General features: G+C 41.2%; 1 protein-coding gene across 1 annotated transcript in view; it reads left to right on the plus strand.

Annotated features, from left to right (window-relative positions):
* The window catches only part of MACROD2 (mono-ADP ribosylhydrolase 2), a gene marked incomplete at its 5' end in the record, with an annotated part of 837,700 nt that overhangs the window by 771,213 nt on the left and 46,890 nt on the right, over positions 1–19,597 (plus strand). Inside the window, 3 exon segments of the mRNA XM_079550710.1 lie at positions 1,734–1,814; positions 14,119–14,181; positions 18,042–18,110. Coding sequence (XP_079406836.1) covers positions 1,734–1,814; positions 14,119–14,181; positions 18,042–18,110 — 213 coding nt within the window.

Below are 19,597 nucleotides of genomic sequence, written 5' to 3' on the forward strand. Positions count from 1 at the left end.
TGCAGATCTTCATTTTAGAGTTTTGTTAACGTTTTGAGCTGTAGCTTATTGTAAATTCTTGCCATCTTCTAAGTTCGTAGCTGCTCTTTCAGGACTTCAGTGCAGCAGAGAACCAAGGCTCCCAGGAGGGCAGGCAGAGATGTTTCTGAGTAGCGTTCTGGGTTCTGTGTGGAGCCAATGGTTTCTCTCTCCAAAGAGCATAGCATTTCCCTTTCACACTGCAAGTTCTATTTTCACATCCTTCTTTATTTTCATACCCGTGTTTGGAAAATTTTAGCAGTTGGATTCTCTATATGTATAGAGATACATGTGGGATATGGAAGTGTAGTATCTATAGCTATCAGCAGAGCTGAGTCTTTATGAGGAACTGTGCATCTTGTTGCTGAGAGCTTTTTACGTATCCAGCAACATAAACAGTAGATGATTGTGTACAACAGCAGAAGAGATCAGATTGTTCAGAACTTTAGGCAATTTATAATACACGTGTACATTTCTTCCTTCTTCGGTTGTTTTGTTTGTCTTTTTTATTTTCTAGTTGCTAATGAACTAATGGAGTTGAGGCGATTCTTCGTTTCAGCATGGCAATAGGCCTAAATCTAGAAAGGCCATGTGCTTTCCTAAGTTATCTGGTTATAAGTATTCAAGATGTCTTTTCAGCATGCACATAAAATCTTTTCTTTAGGTTTCTTCCTCTCTCAAGCCCTCAGCTGGCCATAAGGAATTGGGTGGTCTGGTGGAAAGTCAAATGACAAAAAGGCATTTTCCCATCGCTGCTGAATACGTTCAATGCATGCAATTAATTGAGTTTGAAGCATCTGCTGTTCTCAGCTTTCAACCCAGAATTTGGTTAAGCAACCATTTGAAGAATATTCTCATTAGTGAGCCTTCTTTCAAATGTCTTAATTTACAAATACCTTTTATGATTAATTTCCAGCTTGGCTTTCCTTCTGTGCTAATGGGCTTTCTGTGCTACCTATAGGTCTGTCTTAGGAAGCTAACAGTAACTTGATGCTTTTGTTAAAAACTCTGTTCAAGTTGTATAAAACCTCTTAATTTTTAAAAAGTAACCATCTAATATTAGGTGCTGTGAATTTCACTCACTTAAACTTCACTGCATCAGTTTCTCTTTTACTCAGAAGGATTTCCTTTTCCTTCATCTTCCTGTTGCTTTCTGGCTAATGGGTTGGAAGGCTTTTTTTTTTTCCTCTAAACAGAACATTTCTATCTCATAAAACTTTCATTTCCTTAACTTCACTATCAAACTTGATTCTCAGCCTCTCATTTCATTACCCATTTCAGTCAATATTCATTTGTTACTGTGTTATTACATCGAATGGAGAACTGAGCTGAGAGGGAATCATTTCACAATTCTATAATACGGTTTAACATATATTACATTAAAAATTGCAAATTAAAAATCACAAACTTTTCTTTTCCTGAAGATATTAAGAGCTTGTTAAGAAGTAGGATGTTTTAATGTGATCTTTCTTCCCTGCTGTTGTGGCAAAGTTAGGCAAAGTCCATTGCAAGCTGAAAGATACTTTTTATGATCCTTTTCTAGCGTGTGATGCAGTAATTAATTTTCATAAGAGAAAGATAAATATCGGGTGCTGAATGGAGCACTGAGATAAAATGTACTCTCGGTTGTGATATCATGTATGGTAAAGTTTGATATGATAACACTGTTTCAAAATATAATATATTCACTATTTTCTTTTTATGTTTTAAAGAAGGACTGGAACAAAAAAGCCAGCCTCTGTCTCCCACAAAGTGCAAGGCAGAGCAGGCTGAAGATGTGCAAGATGATGTTGAAGGTAGGTGGTCTGACTGCTTTTCAGAGCTATTACTAAATTTTACATCTTGGGGGAAAGTTCTTGAGGAAGAAAAAAAAGTCACAGAATCAGAAAATGGCCAGGGCTGGAAGGGACCTCAAGGATCATGAATCTCCAACCCCCCTGCCACATGCAGGGCCACCAACCTCCCCATTTAATACCAGACCAGGCTGCCCAGGGCCCCATCCAGCCTGGCCTTGAACACCTCCAGGGACGGGGCATCCACAGCCTCTCTGGGCAGCTGTTCCAGTACCTCTCCACTCTCTCTATAAAGAGCTTCCCCTGATATCCAACCTAAACTGTCCCTCTCTCAACTTAAAACCATTTCCCCTTGTCCTGCTGTTATCTACCCTTTCAAAGAGTTGACTCCTCTTGTTTGGAATATTTTTATTGAAATGGAATACTGTTACTTAAAAATGTTATTTGCACACACTTGGAAAGTTCTGGTCTCAGTCATGAGACTGTAATTCTTCTGAGGTGTTTTTCATCTCAAGGTAGATTTAGATTTACAAATGCAAATTTTACTGATTATTGCTGATATAAAATGGAAAAATGTTGCTGTTTTATGTCTAACCTGTTCTGATTTTACATAATAATATAAAATGTAAGGTTGCACAGTGTTTGCGTCATGCTCATTGCTTAAGCTGCTCAACTAAATCAACTACCCACAGCAATACGTAGATCAATAAAATTCTTGCTTTCCTCCTCTACAAGAGAATTTTACTATGTCCCTTTCTGTTCCACTTGTGTTGGTGTTTATGGTTTCAGATCTTATGCGCTGTGCTACATGTTTCCATGGTCAGAAGTCACAGATGCTTACCATTATGCCTGTGTTGTTCTGAAAAGTGCTTTCCTGCGTTTGAGTTTTTCTGAGCACAGTCCACGTCAATCTAAAATTGGATCAAAGTATCTTTTCCTAATGTGTATCTCATTGGTAGAGCTGCTAAAAGATGTTAACATCAAAGATGTAATTTTCAATGTAGACTTTGACTTTGCTCTTCAATTTGTGGAAGAACAAAATGCTCAAATGCTAGAGAATTCCCCTTAGGTGAAATAGTTAAAAGGATGAACCTTAATCTTTAGTCCATGACAGTTCCTTATCATGGATTCTCTTTGACCTAATGTTCCCTAAGTGACACATCTCATTCTGCACCTCAACCGGTGGCTCCATGTCCTTCATCATTTTGACCTCGCTCTGTGCTTTCAGCTCCTAAAATATTCTGACTAGGGTGTAGTGTGAGTCATAAAGAGCAGAAAAACGTTAACATCTATCACTTTAAGTAACTGCTAGTAACATCCTGTCACTAACATTGTGACTGGTTGTTAATGGCAAGTACTTAAAGCAATAGCTGTCATCGCCTGGAAGGTGTGGGGGGACCCAAGAAATCTCATCCTGACTGGTTGTCTTTTCTTTCTTGTTGCACTAAACCCAACTGAAGTTAAAATACCAGTGTATATTTGGATTAGAGAATTCTATGATGACAAACCACATGTCGACTTGTATGCAGGCTAAATGGGGTGTGGGATCATGGTGTCGTTTTCCATATTGCTAAGTATTCCATAATACATATACTGGAGCGTGACTAAAAGCCTTCATTGTGTCTTAAAAAGTAATAAGAGGCAAAAAAAATAAAAAATAAAATGTTGTAAGCTTTTCTTTCAATTGGAAATCGAGCTGATGTTGTTCCACTGCTTCCTTGGTTTACTGAATTCCGTCTCCTCGCTTGCTATTCCTGTCAGTGTTTTCCTGGTGACCTACAGTTCACTTTGTAGAGTACAAACAAACGCATTGGAAGGATGAAGTAAATAGCATGGCAATAGAATGATTGCATTACCCTCGAGCTGTAAAATGTCTGAACTCCTTGAATTTGATGCCGTACAGTAGATTTTTGCTGATGCAGAGTCGAGGCCTGTAACACATAATCACTGCTGCGGAATGTAATCTGGCTGGTGACAGACTCGTCTTCTCCTTGGGCAGAAATCAGGCCTGTAGTGTTTAGAAGTGAAAGCCTTGATTTTGATGTTGTGCTGAGAATAAAAGAAAGTAATTAAAGCGTTTGTTGAAGGGGGAGAAACCCAGATCAGATCACAGTAGAATTACCTGTGCCTGTGTTTTGAAGAATAGCTCCAGACACTGAGTTCCTATAGGGCTGCAGAGTGGCCAGAGTCTAATGTAGCACACCTGTGAATTATTTCTATGTAGGTAAATAGGATTTGCACGCATTTTTCTGAGAATAGAATTTAGTTTCTGTCATTCTAAATATTAGCTGTTGGTTTTGGAAAATTAAAGGAATTGCTGTTGTGGAGCTTTGAAGATCAAGAAAGCTGTGTATGTGTGACACGAACCAGAACTGCATGTCCGTGAGTCTGAATGATTTTGTTTAGATAGGTAGGGCTTTGGCTTCCCTTCCAAGAGACTGCCTTTATTATTTTATTGTATTTTGAGGGATAAAAAAAAAGGTTTTTGGGGTAGCTAATATGTATAAGCAGCCTCAGAACTCAGTAAAGCCGATCTCTGGCGGCCAGCTTTGTTGAAGTTTCCTCGTGGTGAAACTGAAGTGCTTTGTGTTCAGGGTGTTTGAACCTTCAGGTGGTTTGCATACTTTATGTACCAGAAATTAAAAAGAAAAAAAAAGAGAAGGTATTAGCAATAAAAGCCAGTCCAAAGTGACTTACATTTAACACAAGATATTATTTTCTCCTTCATTCCATTACTACATATAAAATATTTAACAAATATACACTGAGGTCCAGGAAGAACTTAATGTTTTTTCCTCCTCGTAGCCGCCAGCATCCCTTTACACCACAGGTGGGAATACAGCTCGCTGCTTTTGCAGCCTACTGTCGCACGTGTCCTCATGGCATCCCGTAGAAACTATTCCATCGAGTGCACAAATATTCCCTCAGTTGTATCTTTGTACAGCAAGCCAAGCTGGTTCATTGGCTAGAGGTAACGGAGCAAAACCTTTTCAGTGCATCTTAAAATCTCTGCAGAAGATCACAGAAAGTAGGCTCCTTCATTTCTGTCCTCTCCAAAATCAAGGGAAGTTGAACAAGTGGCTGTATGTAAGGAGCTTGTTTTGCAGTAAGCTAAGATAAACACTTGACATGCTAATGAAAGCAATTTTGTACAGAACCTCTGAAGTATTAGTGGTGTCTGTTATTATGCTATTAGATATATTGTTCTCTGCCTTCGGTCTGTTGATAGCAAAAAGCAAGTGTGAACTGCATAGCAGATTCTCCTGTCACTTGTTGTATTCAGTAGTTTTTCATTCTAGTGCAGGTTATTGTCTGGAGAAATGAATGGTCTGGATGCACGGGGGATCGTTCTTTACTGCCAGGTTTTACGTGTGCAAACATGTAGAGTTACTTAGTTTTTTCTTCATGTATTTCCCTGGGTCCTGCTGTCTGGGAAAAAGAAGCCAGTGGCAATATTGCCTTTTCCATGGTCAGGTGCACTTGGTGAACTCCAAGGTGAGGAAAATATTTTTCATACCAAAGCAAATTCGGTGTGTCTTCAGTAACTTCATAACACCATCATTAAATAATGGCGTAGACAAAATGGCAATACTTGTCACAGCGTTGCTATCATGAGATGGCAGTAATGCCAAGGGTTGTATTTTCATCCTTCTGATCCCTACCAAATAACATCAGGCTGTCTTTAAAGAAGGCTAATGAATCTCAAAATGTTACTTCTCTTTTTCTCCCCTAATGGCCTCCTATGTGGGCTGAACAGTGAGATGCATGCTGTAGGTTTTCTTGATACTGGGAGAAGCAAAACTATTTGCCCTTTTGTTTCTGAATTTCTCAGTGAGATATAAAATGGAGCCTGTCCAAGAGCTGCCCCATCTATTCCCTCCATGGTCTGCAGGTGATCAATACTGTATCAAAGATGACTAACACAGCCAGCAATAGCAGCATAAATGCCTGATCTTTCTCTTCTTCCAGGAAGAAGAGAATCAATCCATGCAGCAAAAGCCATTGCTATGCCTTTCCAAGGTTCTGAACAATCCTGCTTGTTCTCCTTTGAGGGGTGTGAAGACAGGGCCGGAGCTCTGCAAGTTATCTCACTTCAGCTTTTCTCCTTAGCTTCTCCCACAATGAAGTGCTAGGTTCTTCCTGATAGATTGATGGGCTGTTGGTCTCTAATGATCCCCTTATCTGAGACCCAGTGTATGTGTGAGGAGCTAGCATGTTGGAATTGCTCATCTGGGATGAACTTTGTCTGCTTTCTGTTCACCTGGTGGGAAGGAGAATGGTTTGATGGATAAGCCAAGCCAGGAAGGTCAAAAGGAGCACAAATCACCTTGGTGACAGTTGGTAGAGTTTGTTCCTTTGCCTGATAGGGTCATTGCACTACTGACCTCTTAGCTTTCAAGGGCAGCATCAGGTTTCTGAAATGCTGTTCATCAGCATTGGGATGCAGAGCTCGTTAGCAAGATCTTGTATTGCTCTGAATCTGAATTGTGCTGTGTCTACAGGAGAAGTCACCCATCTGATTTGAGTATGCGGTAGAAATGAGGACAAGTAGAGGTGCATCTTACCTCAGCAGTGCTGTGGTTCAGCAGGTCATGGCTGTTAGGAAGGATGCTCAATCTGAGGGGGACACCCTTGTTTCTTATCCCTTTTCCAAGAAAGGTTTGTCAGTTGACAAAAAATGCATAGTTTTGGGATTAGCAAGTAAAACTGATTTTACAGCTTAGTCCTTTAGTTGCAACATTAATGTAAGACTTCTCCTTCCTTCTTCTTTACAGCACAATTTTTGCAGCTTTGCTGCTCATTGCCTGGTTTCATAGAGAGTAGGATATAATATATTCAATGGCAAAAGTCATAGAATCATTAAGGTTGGAAAAAAACACTAAGATCATCTTGTCCAAGCCCAACCCAACCCCACCATACCTACCAACCATGTCCTTCAGTGGCGCATCGCCCCAGCTCTGGAACACCTCCAGGGACGGTGACCCAGCCACCCCCTGGGCAGCTGTGCCACTGCCTCACCGCTCTTTGGGAGACAAAATATTTAATACCCAATCTGAAAAGATACTGAAGTCAGCAGTGCTATGACTTTTGCTCCTTCCCTGAGGGGTGCGGCGTGCGTACATCTGCAGTGTGTTACAGCTACACGGCAATGTTCAAAGCATTTTTCTTATTGTCCTTGTAACACTATGCAGACCTGATTGTCTGTCCCTTTAAGGTATGGATTAATATTAACCAGATTTGACTTCTGATTAAGTTTTAAAGTTGTTCTTGATTTATAGCAAAGAATTCTCCTATCATTTGAGAAACTATAGCTACGTTTCTTCCTTGCATCCCACAGGGCAGTAATATTCTTCAATAAATTTCTGCTCCACTCATACTGAAAATGAACATCTAGACACATAATTATGCTTCAAAAACACACTCTCTTGTTCAGCATTAAAGTGCTCCTTCTTATTTAGATAGCTTAGAAGTTACTGCATTCCTTTTACCATCAAACTAAACCCTTAAATAAAATTTCACATTAAGATAAAGTACTTCAGACAAAATTCCCTGTGAAGCATGTGTATCAAACATGTCTGTAAAATGTTTCACCTTCATACAGACTGGTTATATTTAAAGTGATGCCATTAACCCTTATCCACTTTGGCTGATAGCTTCTTTTTTCACTCCAGTTTTGAAGTCTGCCATCTGTCTTGACTGATTACAGCTCTCAGTGTATCAGGTGATCACTTTTCACTTAGCCAGGGGAAAAACAGGACGTTATCTGTGTATTTATTTGTTATTTGCTCTCTGAGCAAACCCTTCTTAGAAGATTCTTTTCATTGCTGGAGAGGCTACTGCCGTTGCATTAGATTGTCATGCAGCAGTCACACACGACAGCTTTGAAAATGCAGCTCATTTTGGTCTCTGCAGGTGACACACCATCCTGTTGCTTCAGCCATTCATTTGTCGGGGTTTCTTTTAGCAGCCGACTGCATGTGTATGTAAACTGTAGCAGATAAACAGTCGCAATTCCTTTCTCATTTCTAGCCACCAAGTGAATAACAGTAAAGCAGTGCGATTGTTCGGGCCCAGCACAGAAGGCACAGTCAGACCCTTCATTTTGAAATGCTAATACAAAATAGTGCCATGCTTGTTTTGGTTCATGTTTTATGCCCTCTTAGTAAGCGTGGTTTCCTGCATGGCTTCTCTGTCCAGTTCTTTGCTGTTACATTCCTCCATCACACGATCTCAGGAATGGTATGCACAACATTGAAATAGCTTTTATTTTATATCTTTCCTGTGAAGAAGCAGCTGTGCCACAGTCCTTCACGGTCTGCGGTTACCCATTCTCTAGGGTACACCAAGAAAATGAGCACTAACAGCAAATTGACATAGGGTGGATGGATGTTGTGGTCGTACTGCACACCCTCACATATTTTTGCCTTAGCTGGGAAGGGCTGGGAGTCAGCCTCCTCAGCTCGCTCCTCAGTGTGCATCAAATCACACGGGCAGTTTGTTTAACTTCATACACTAGGATAGCTGTATATGAATGCTTGCACATCGCCGTGTGTGTAATTTTTGCATCAGAATGCAAATTGCATCTTCGTGCTTTGTATGGACTTTGTAGGCTGTCCGTATTCTGGTTCCTCTGGAGAGCTCAGGCTCCCAGGAAATACCTGCTTTTATTTGCTTTGTAGGGACACTTGCAGATTGTCAAAAATAGTGATGATCAGCATCTTGCACAATGAAATTTTAGATAATATATTGCCTGATATCTGTACTGCAAAATCTGAGCTATGGTGTGTGTCACACAAAAAAATTACATCCAGCAAAAAAAAAACCAACCAAACAAACAGCCTTGCTTGATGTTCCCAGCAATATTGTGGATTGGGATACATCTGAGCACAAGCGAAGCACTTCACTCGGAGCTGGAAACTGTTGGCCCATACGTTGTCCCTGGTTCTTCCTTGTGCTGGGAGATGAACTATGGTGCTGAGTTACCTGCTTTGTGATCCACAGAGGAGTGAGTTGAGGGAAGCAACTGCAGTGGGTTTTAGCTTAGGCTCCCATATTTCTCAGGACACTAAATAATGAAATGCAATAGTGTTATTTTAAACCTCTGAGATAATCCCCATGAGTTGCAGTTCTCATTCTTTTCCCACACTCCCCAACAATACTTGACAAAAACGCTGCATGAAAATAAGAACCTGTTATTCATTACACTGACAACTTGGTGAGGCTCGATGTGCTGATGGAGGGCTGCGTCTGCAGTGAGGTAATAGTTCAAACAACAAGGGGGGAACAGGTCTCATGACTCCATTAAACAATTGCTGCCAATGATAATTCTTTACTAACCCTTCTTTAAATTCGCCCTAAAGAAATTCCATGCAAGTCCGCTTTAAAGCTGACTTAAAAATTGTGATTTAATTAGAAGAAACTAAAATGCAAACCAAAAATGTTCAATAACCTCAGGCCACCACCCTAATGATTTGTTTTCATGCTTTTGGAGTTCTACCATGATGGCTCTTCTTGTTTTATGTCTGATATCACTTTGCCACTGGAGCAGTCTGACAGTGGTTGCCGGCTATAGGATCTTGAGTGTATATCCGGATCCATATGTGTTCTCTTCTCACATCATAGGAGTTTGTTGAAGTCAGCAGATCTGCTCGTGGGTAGAATGCAACAGCTGTAAGATCAAGGCCCATATTTTTAATTTTCTCATTAATTAGCGTCCCTGTTATTGCGGAAGAACCTTCACATCATTAGTGCAATTACCGCGGCAATGTTTTCGTGCCGTAAAAAAGACAATTCAGAACTGTGACATCTTTTATCTGCCAGATCTCGGTTTGCATTTGTCACAGAAGCGTGGCCCAGCTTTGAGAGAAATTTTCAGGCCAGACCATGGGAGATTTGTGTGGCTGCAAAGCAAAAGCCATGTGAGGACGTAAGAGGGTGAGAGCTGGAGCTCAGGATTGTGTTTGCATACACAGATATTTGGGAAGGACAGACAAGTTACGACTCTCAGACGTTGGCCCTCTGTATCAACTATTTCCACTCCAGATAGGAGGATTCTGACAGAGCCTCTCTCTGACTGTAGGCACACAATGGCATGTACAAGTGCTTTTTTCCTAGTGAAAAAGCTTTACCATTAATAACTCGTGTGTTGGAGGAGTAGAAGTAGACTGGCTGGGCAGAATTTCCTCCTTTGACTAAAAATACGTTATCTGCAATTCTGTTTTCTTCTGAAAAGCGTCTTTTTTGTACCAGTTTTTGAGATGTTGACATTAACCTTAGCTCTAAATATGTCTGTGACTACTTATGAAGGGACTGCTGAGGAGGAGTAGGTGTGTGAGAATCTGGCACTCATTCATCTCTGAAATGGGAACGGCCAAGAGGCCGGCAGACTATTAATATTTTTGACTTGCCGTGTTTGTTGCAAGAACAGCGAGGGATGTAAAAAGCCCCGTGCCTCCAGGCTCTGGCAGAGTAAATGGGAAGAATACTAAAAGCTGCTCTGTTTGTGCTGCTGAGAGCTTGTCCCCTGGACATTCACAGGACTCTTGTCTCAGCCTTCTCCCGTATGACTGCCGACTTATTATTTATCATATCATCTGCTTCGTTTTGGGGCAGTTTCTGCGGCTGACGCATCACTGTGCATGCTGAGTACCTCTCCTTAACATAAAGCAGGCAGACACAGAGCATCCAGTTTTCTAGCTTAGTTCAAAATGCTGTTTGCTTTGCCCGCTTGCTGAATGTGCTGATTGGTCACTGCCTGGCCTGTGACCAGATATAGATAAGGATATTTGCTATTTGGGGGAAATTTCCTTGTCGATCCCAAAGAAAAAGGCTAAGAGGAGAGAGCAAGCTCCTACCATACAGTAGTCAGCTTGGCAGAGGATAATATATGGCCAGGAATAGGTATTTTAGCGTCTGATGTGCTTCTGTAATTCTGAAAACTCCTGTTTTTTCAACTGACTGCCATGCAGGGGAAAAGAAACAGATGTTCCCATTTGCCTTTTGATGTGGCTCAAAATCATTTACATTTGCTGGCCTAAAATGACACAAAATGTCATTTGCTACTTTTTCCATCTCCTTTGGAGTGAGTGACAGATTGCTGTTCAATTGCTGGTACAATGGAAAAGCAGATACTGTGGGGACAGTTTTCACCTAAAGGAAATGCAATCGCCAGTTGCTGCAGTAGTAGAAATAGAAGGATGACAGACACTATGGAAGCCAACCAGTGGAAAAGATGTCTTTAGTATTGATGTCATGGGGAAGACTCGAGGGAAATGCACTGGGTCTGACTTTTCTGCCTGGTGAAAAGGAGAGCAGGGGCGAATAAAACTACAGTGGAAAACTGGCTTGCTTCTCTTCTAAAATATGTTTTCAGCTCTTTGGTTTGAGCATGTGCTACTTAAGACCTTCCCATTTGCTGCGCACCCAGTTCCAGTGGAAAGCAATGCTTACGTAAACGTTCTTCATCAGTAGAAGACACTCAGTAAGAGACTTATTAGGAAAGTTTATGAAAAAATGGAAAAAGCTGTTTGTCAGATGCTTTGGGGTTAGCCACTTTTCCACCCAATAGTTTGCTTTCTTACTGTGTCTTCTTACTCCACTTTCCACAGAGATGAAGAGGTTCCCTAGGCCAAGCAGAGCTTACCCTTTCCCTCTGCAAATCACTCACTTCAGAATCACTCACCCATTCTTAACTGTGGTGTTTCCTTTCCTCTAATTGTAGGAAAGTCTCTTTGCAGGCTCAACACGTACTTTCACTATGCTGATCAAAATTAATTCCCTTGTCACAGTCCAGTCAGTCTGCTGTGCTGGGTCAGAGTACAAGAGGTGAAACTTCTGCTTAAAGTCTTTCACGTTTGGTGGGTTGGTTGTTTTTTTTTCCTACTCGAAAGGAACAAAATGAAATGTTAGATGGAAAACATGTTAAGAATCTAATACACAGTGCTGTAATTATCTTTCCATTATTCTAGTTTTAAACAGTGAATCTTCGGTGAAATAATAGCCTCAGGATTGACAACATGTTCTAATGAATATATGCATTGTCTGTTAATCTGATGAAGCAGCTCTTTTAAACCTTCTTTGGAGGTACAAGTTCACTTTGAGAAAGCAACTTTAAAATAAGGTGTAGCCCTTTGGAAATAACTATGAATGAATCCCCCAAATACCTGATTTTAGCCAAGTAACTCGTGGTTATGTCACTGTAATGGATGTAGCAACAACTGTCACCTAGAAATGTAGCTTTTCATTCTAAATGCAGTAAGGCAATTGCTGAAATGACTTCCAGTGATATATCCGTAGCTACTATTTTTGCCTGATGTGCTTTTCCTGAATATGAAGTTCTTTTGTGCAGAGCAAAACATGTTGGACTTGGCCAAAGTGAAATCCTTTATGTTCTGGCGCCGCTTGTTTAACAGTGATGCAATATTCTCTTTGGATCCGACTTAATGGTAAAGATTTTTCAAGTGTCACTGCACTGTTGTGTTACAGCATTGTGTTGAACTGAACATACCTTTGCGCAGCTCCCGAGCTAGACAACTTTATCCCTCAGAAACACAGCCTGGTGACATAAAGGATTTTTTTCTTCTTTATTAATTGCATGTTGTAAAGCCTGAAAAGTCCCAAACCCGTGTTGTAAAAGGAGAAGGGGGAGAGAAGAATTTGTCTTCTGACACAGCGAACTTTCTGGTCTGCTTGAGGTCCCTGCATTGCGTGTGGACAGGGTGATTTAAAGGGAGGGAGAGAAAAACCCCAGCTGGTTTTGTCAAGCCATTTTGGTCATCCATGAAATGCAATTTTTTACAGGTTAGAGCTCACTAATGTCCTAAGAAATCGCCGTAGCCAGCCAGCCATTGCAGGTGGTTACAGTCGGTGCGGAGAGCGGCAGGCAGGCAGGAGCCCCAGTGCTGGGTGCTGCTCCATGTCCTTGCTCCATCCCCACCTCCGAGAGCCGCTTCACGCGAGCCGATGGGGAATGCTTCTCCACGAGTCCCATCTGCTGGATGCTGCATGTATTGCCTGCTGGAGAAGGCGAGCGTCATACCCCGACCTCAAAGTATGAGCTGAGTGTAGCGTGATGCCAAGAGATGTGTGTTTGCTGCTGAAACACATGCGCTTACTCAGTTTCTCTCCCATCCACCTAATTGCATTTGGGCTACTGCTGTTCTCTTCGGCAGACTCTGTGCTAAGTAAAAGCAAGGAGGCAGTGCAAAGAGCTTCAACTGCGCTGCTTTAGAGAAGCTGCAATCGGAAAAACCCAGGAGCCACAGCAAAAAAATACACCTATCATTATCGAGCCATTTACAGGCTTGGGAATGAATTTCCTTTCTCCCAATGTACATGCTCAGCAGTCGCTTTTCCAAATGCCTCATTAAGGCTGGAGCTCAGCTGCCATGCTGAAAGAGAGGGAGCACAGCCATTGCATCTGAGCCAGCCTGTCTCATGGCAGCCTCTAACGTCGTTATGAAACTAGAAGAGTGTTCCCCATTGCTGGAAATACAGATTTCCTGATATACTTCTAATTGGGACAGGCAAAGGTTAAAGGAGCTTGGTGTGGTGTCCATGGACCAGTTTTCCCCCCAGGGCGTCGCTTCTGGCAGTGGTAACACAGGGTTTGATACCTGCCTTCAGTAAGAGAGCTGGAGGGAAGGAAGTGGGTGATGAATGTGAATGCAAAGTAGCAGAGAAAATTGGGAATGAATGTGAATGTAAAACGGGGGAAAACACATTAAATCCTAGCGATCTGACTGTAGTTTATTTTGCTCTCTCCATTGCAGTCATTTCTGATGCATTTTTCTACTTTATGTTAAGTGGCGTTGAGCCTTTTGCTTTAAAATAAAATTCAGGCAATTCTGCCTCTCCTCTTCTTACCTTCCATAGCTATGTAAGTGGGTTCTGCAATCTGAAACACAGCCACTCCAAGGCTCTTGTGGAAATGTTACTGGAGGAAAATAATCCCAGGGAAAAAAAAAAATCTTTAGAAAATGAATAGACTCAGATCAAGCAACATTTTTATCTACTGCAGACATGTTTAGGGAAAGCTCTATTTATTTGGTATACAGATATTTCTGATGTGCCTACTAAGGTAATAATCTTTAATCTAACCTCCCTTCCCAGCTGGAAATGTGGCAGCTTAAAATTTTGCTGGTTACGTTTGCCATTTGTTCAGTTTACCTTTGCCTCTTTCCCCTTCTGTTGTGGAGCCTTGTTACAAACAAGCGGTTTGTGCTGCGTTGGTGACCATGAATAGTGCTGCTGCTGCTGCTACCAATAGCAAGATTCATCCTAAAGAATTGTGTGGTCTCCCCAATAGGTACTAACAGCGCAGAGGAGAAGCAAAGTGTTGAAGAAACCGTGGGCCCAAGCCAGGAAGCAGGTGAGTGCCCAGGTCCTTGAAGGGCTTTTGGTTTTGTCCACCTTGGTGAACAACAGCCCTACTCAGTGCTGCTGAAGGAAAATGTTTGTACTTTTCACCAGATTAGCTCAGGGCTTGTGCAGCTCCATTCATTATGAATGAAAGTATTGCAATGCAGGAATGCAGGTTTCTCTCCTTAACCTCCCAGCTCCAGATTCCCCCTTTGAGGTGGACTATCTTTAGCTAATCCTGTAACTAGAGAGAAGTAATCTTCCCTCTCTGCTTGCGCCAAAGTAGCACGGAATTGAAATGGGGGGAAAGGAAATTTGGGGAACGTCTTTCTTTACTGAATGTTGGGCTTCTTAGGTTTTTCAGGCTATTTTCAGGTTTTAATAAATTGTCTGCACAAGTCTCAGGGGTTATGAAGATTCTAAATCCATACAGAAAGGCATTACATATACAGTGAATGAATGTCAGAGTTCACGAACAGTGGATTTTGCAGATGGCATGCTTATAAATTATATATTACAAGTTAGTAAGTTCAGTATTGTAAAATACAATGTCACTCCATGGTCACAATAGATTTTCTTCTTTTTTTCTGTTTATGTTTTTAATCTCACCCAACTCTGTTCGTAGCAAAAGACTTAAAATTAAGCACTTTATCAGAAGAGCTGAAGTGACAAGCAAAATGCCTGTAAATCCCCTTCTTTTTTAGGATTTCTTTTTTCAGCATTACATGTAACACAATTCTTTTTTTTTTTTTTTTTCTTTTTTTCCCCTCATAGTAGTGCAGGATGTTACCTTAATTCACAGAGCATGAAGCAGGTTTATTCAGAGCTATTTTTTTAAGCTGACTTGGAGATTGTTATCAAGTGGAAAACTTAGCTGAAGAAGGCCAGCTGGTAAGGGCAGGAGGAAAAATAGAAATCCTGGATTCTTGACTTATCTGGTTTGCTTACTGTACTGTAGCTCTTTCCAGACGAGGAATTCATTTGATGTGGGTCCTTATATGTCCCAGGCAGTGAGCACTGTGTGTGTGGAAGTGCAGTGTTTCTCCCTGTGCTCCACAGGTCAGTCTCCTGCAGCTGTGTGTTTAACAGCTGGTGGTGGCCTCAAGTGCTTGAAGTCCCTCTGTATGTGCCTTCTTTGTTGCCTATTCTTTGGCAAGCAGTGGGTGGTGAAGACATGGGCGTACAGCATAGCACCTTTGGACCAGGAACATTTATGCTCATCAAGATAAGCATGCTGCATGAGCCAGCAGTGTGCCCTTGTGGCCAAGAAGGCTAGTGGTGCCTTGGAGGGGGGGCATTACAAAGACCAGGGTGAGGGAGGTGATCCTCCCCCTCTGCTCTGCCCTGGTGAGGCCACATCTGGAGCAGCTGTGACCAGTTCTGGGCTCCCCAGTTCAAGAAATACAGGAAACTACTGGAAAGAGTACAATAGGGGGCTACAGAGATGGTTTGGGGCCTGGAGCATCTCCCATCTGGGGAAAGGCTGAGAGATCTGGTGCTGTTCAGACCATTTAGTCTGCAGAGGAGAAGACTGAGAGGGAATTTTATCAATGCTTGTAAATATCTAAAAGGCAGGAATCAAGAGGCTCTTCTTGTTGGTACCCCACAATAAGAAAAGAGGCAGCAGGCACAAACTGGAACACAGACAGTTCTGTTTGAATATGAGGAAAGCCTGTGAGGTGATGGAGCACTGGAACAGGCTGCCCAGAATGATGGTGGAGTCTCCTTCTCTGGAGATACTCAAAACCCACCTGGATGCAGCCTACCACAGGGAACCACAGGGTGGGTTGGGAGTTGGACAAGATGGTCTCCAGAGGTCCCTTCCAACAGCTGCAGTTCTGTGATTCTGTTTTGGTGCTGAAGGAGATAACCATGTTGACTTTCCTGGGTTTTTACCGTTGCAGTAATCGAAAGTTGTTCTGTCTGAATCCAGGCTGTGTTTCTTGACCTTTTCCTAGGCAGGGGGATATTTTTGCTCAAGCAGTGTTGAGCTTTTAACTATATCAAGTACTACCTCAGGATTTCTCCAGTTGCAGGGATTCACTGAAACCCAGCTGTATTACTGTCTGTAGATGCCAAATACATCCTGTTTTACTTGTCTACTCTATTGACTCTGATGAGATGTAAGTTTCCTTGGTATTTTGATTTGCAAAGCTGCTGGATTGAATGAGATACATTTCCTTTTTCCCTAGAGAAGTAAGGGGAACACGCTTCTCTTAATTATTACTTTGCTACTGTAGGTGTGCTAAATGCATTGTGTTTTCTTCCAAAGCTGTCATTATGACTTTGTATGTTACAAGCTGTCAGGCCTAGTTTATTGGGGAGATATCATGTACACTCCTGTGCTATCTCATATTGGTAGTCACGTCTTGTTACTCTAATGAAGAGTGTCAAAGAAAAGATCCAGACTTATTTAGGTCCCAGATCCAGAACATTTTCTGAACTCATTTTAGGCATGCACCTAAAGATAGCACTGTGCCTACACAAACTGTGTGAATCACTTCCTCAGCCACAGGCACACAGCGTTACAGAAAGAAATGACTTGGCTTAACATGAAGCCCTACTGGTTCACCTAGTGATAAGAACAGAGAGGCAGACAATTATCTTGAGTAAGTAATGTTCAGCTGATGAATTGCTCCTGCTTTCCACTTTCAACTGCGGAGAGAAAACATCATCAGAAACTTTTAGGGTTGCTGCTTCTGAACCCTTTCTTGTTGGTAGGAAATGAGCTGATTTTTTAAGATACACAGCTGTATGCTTGAAGTTGTATGCCCATTTCTAATCATTATAAAGGATAATTGCGAGGAGCAAGCCATTCAAATACTAAAGTTCTAATTTGTATTTTCTAAACCAAAAGGCATAACCTTCATCTGAGTGTGACAAATCGCAAATCATTACTTTAATATCGTAAAAGAAAGCGTATGAGAAGCAAAAATAAACTGTGCTCTTACATAGTCATTACTTAAAGATTTATATATTCTTATTACAGAGTAGATGAAAAAGCCAATTATAGCGTACAAGGATTGGCCTTGAATAGTTTGGCTATTACAGTGTTGTTGGTTTTTCTAATAATCTGTCCTCTATCCTTTCATCGGTGTGCCTCACAATTAACACAAGGAAAACAAAATGGCAGGTGGTTCAGTCCTCTAGCTTCAAGCTAGTTAAAAATACTCAATAACTAGACCAGGTGAAGAAAAGAACAACTAGAGGCAAGTCTTAAGAAAGAAGTGAAAGGCTAAAAATGAAAACAGGTTTCTAAAGGTTTTAAATTGCAAAGATTGCTGAGAAGCAGCAGCAGTGAAAAAATACACTATTAAATTCAGTTACTAATTTTTATCTATTGAAGATCACAGTTCTAACAGCACATGCCCTACCATTAAACAGCTATGCACCACAGATTTTTACAGACTTGCTAAGTTTCAGATCTGATTCAAGAAAGATTCTGTTTTCAGGAAAGCATTTGCATTTAATGATTTTGATTCCAGTGGGGCTATTGGACATGATTAAAGAATGGCTTGCGTTTTTTTCCCCAAATAAATACATTAAATAAAAAAAAGAAATATCTAAGCAAAGGGAACAGCAGCCTGTCCACAAACTTGGCAGCTGTTCCTCTCTCTATTACGGGTTGTTGAGGTACAGATTTGATCTGGCAGTATTGCAATGGAAGTTTACGCCTGGCTTAGGGAAGACAGTCAAACCAGTAATGGTCAGGGAGCACAATGAGAATGGATGGAAGCCCAAAAAATCACACTCAAGCATTGTATTATGCTTCCGATAAAGTGTAACACTTGTTTTTTTCCCCTCAGTAAACCAGTTCATCAGTTTGCTAGCTAATGAATAACTTGTCTTTCATTTCCTTGGTTCTTACAGATGAGACGAAACCTTCCGCTGTAGCCAGCCTATCATCATCAGAAGAAGCAAAGCCTAGTGAGGATAAAGGTACAGATTGTAAATTGCATTGCAAAATATCCAAACCCAAGAGGACATCTCACAAAGCCGTATTTTCCTTTGTCTGGAAATTGCTAAAATCACAGTTAAACCATACAGAAATAGGTACATACTTGGATTTTGATTTACAAAAGTCTTTGTAATAAAACTACTTGGCACCAGCTGTTGTGCTGATGAGAGATGCCATGAATTCCAACAATTTTCCTTCTTTTGGAGGTAATGCTACAGTATCATACGTGACATATCAGAAGTAAGCCTGGAGCTTGCACTCGCTGGGATTATTCACGTGTGTAAAGTTAAATGCGCAGATCTATCTCCACAGTGTTAGCTCTCCTATTCAGAGCTCTCCTGATGGGGAAAAAGAAAAACACAATAGCTATAAACACATCAAGAGGAGACAGAAGGAGATGAAGTCATAATTGAGAAGGAGAAAGTAATGTTTATGTTGTGCAGGCTGTGCTGGGCACTCAGATCATTTAGTTTGTGATAAATATTTAAAAGTGTCACGGGGCCAAATGTTGGGGAGTTTAGGAAACAAGAAAGAGGGATGATCTAATTTAAATGTTTCAAGCTGAGATTTTTCTGATGGAGCTGTTGGTTTACAGATAGGAGCCAGTGCACAGACGTGCTGTTTTTGATACTGTTACGATATCATGCTATTAATTGCTTGTGCCGCTCTCTGGTTTTTGGCATTTTTGTGTGGGTGCGTCAGGAAAAAGCCTGGGTGATTTATAAAACGTTCGCTACTGGTAATTCAAAACAGGAGTTGTGCTATCCGTAATAAATACCGCCTATCAGAAAGATGGGCTAAGGAAGACTAATAGAAAATTTTAATGCGTTTCACTGAGATAACATAATTATTAACATCCATTAACTTATTTATTTTAAAAGATCTAATGTTTAATTCAGTGTCGCTGCTTGACTCTCTTCTCATTTTTCTAGATAAGTGTGACAGGGTGCGAGATCTTGCCATTTTGTTCCAAAGGAACATGCTAGAGAGCCCACATACTTACCTGATTATGAGTTCAAAGCCTGGCGCAGGTTGATTTAAGTGCTCTCTCAACTGGTTGATTGATACTGCAGGGAAAAAAGCCCTCAAACCCTTGCCAGAGTGCTGGCTTTTGCTATTGATATCTTCAGATTAAGGTCATAGCAAGGCTAGTTTGAGGCAGGAATAGTAATAGGTTCAGTCCCAGCATAGCTGGTGATTACCTGTCACTCATTTTTCTTTCTTCGCTGACACTTGGCCTTTTTATGTATACTGTATCTATACGATCTCCCATTGTGTGGGTTTTGACGTTTCGTAGTGTGAGGCCTGCAGTGGGTTTTGGGGTTAGGATGTTGTCTGCAGCTTCACCAGAACTCCAAAAATTTCGCTATTGCTTTAAGAGCTTGTTCATTACTACAAAGTCGATGCCTTCTGATAGCTAATCTAATCATTGTTAAACTACTCCCGTTTTTTGGCCCTTTGTACTTAG

This window comes from Tetrao urogallus (genome assembly GCF_951394365.1).
Source record: "Tetrao urogallus genome assembly, chromosome: 2".
NCBI lineage: Eukaryota > Metazoa > Chordata > Aves > Galliformes > Phasianidae > Tetrao > Tetrao urogallus.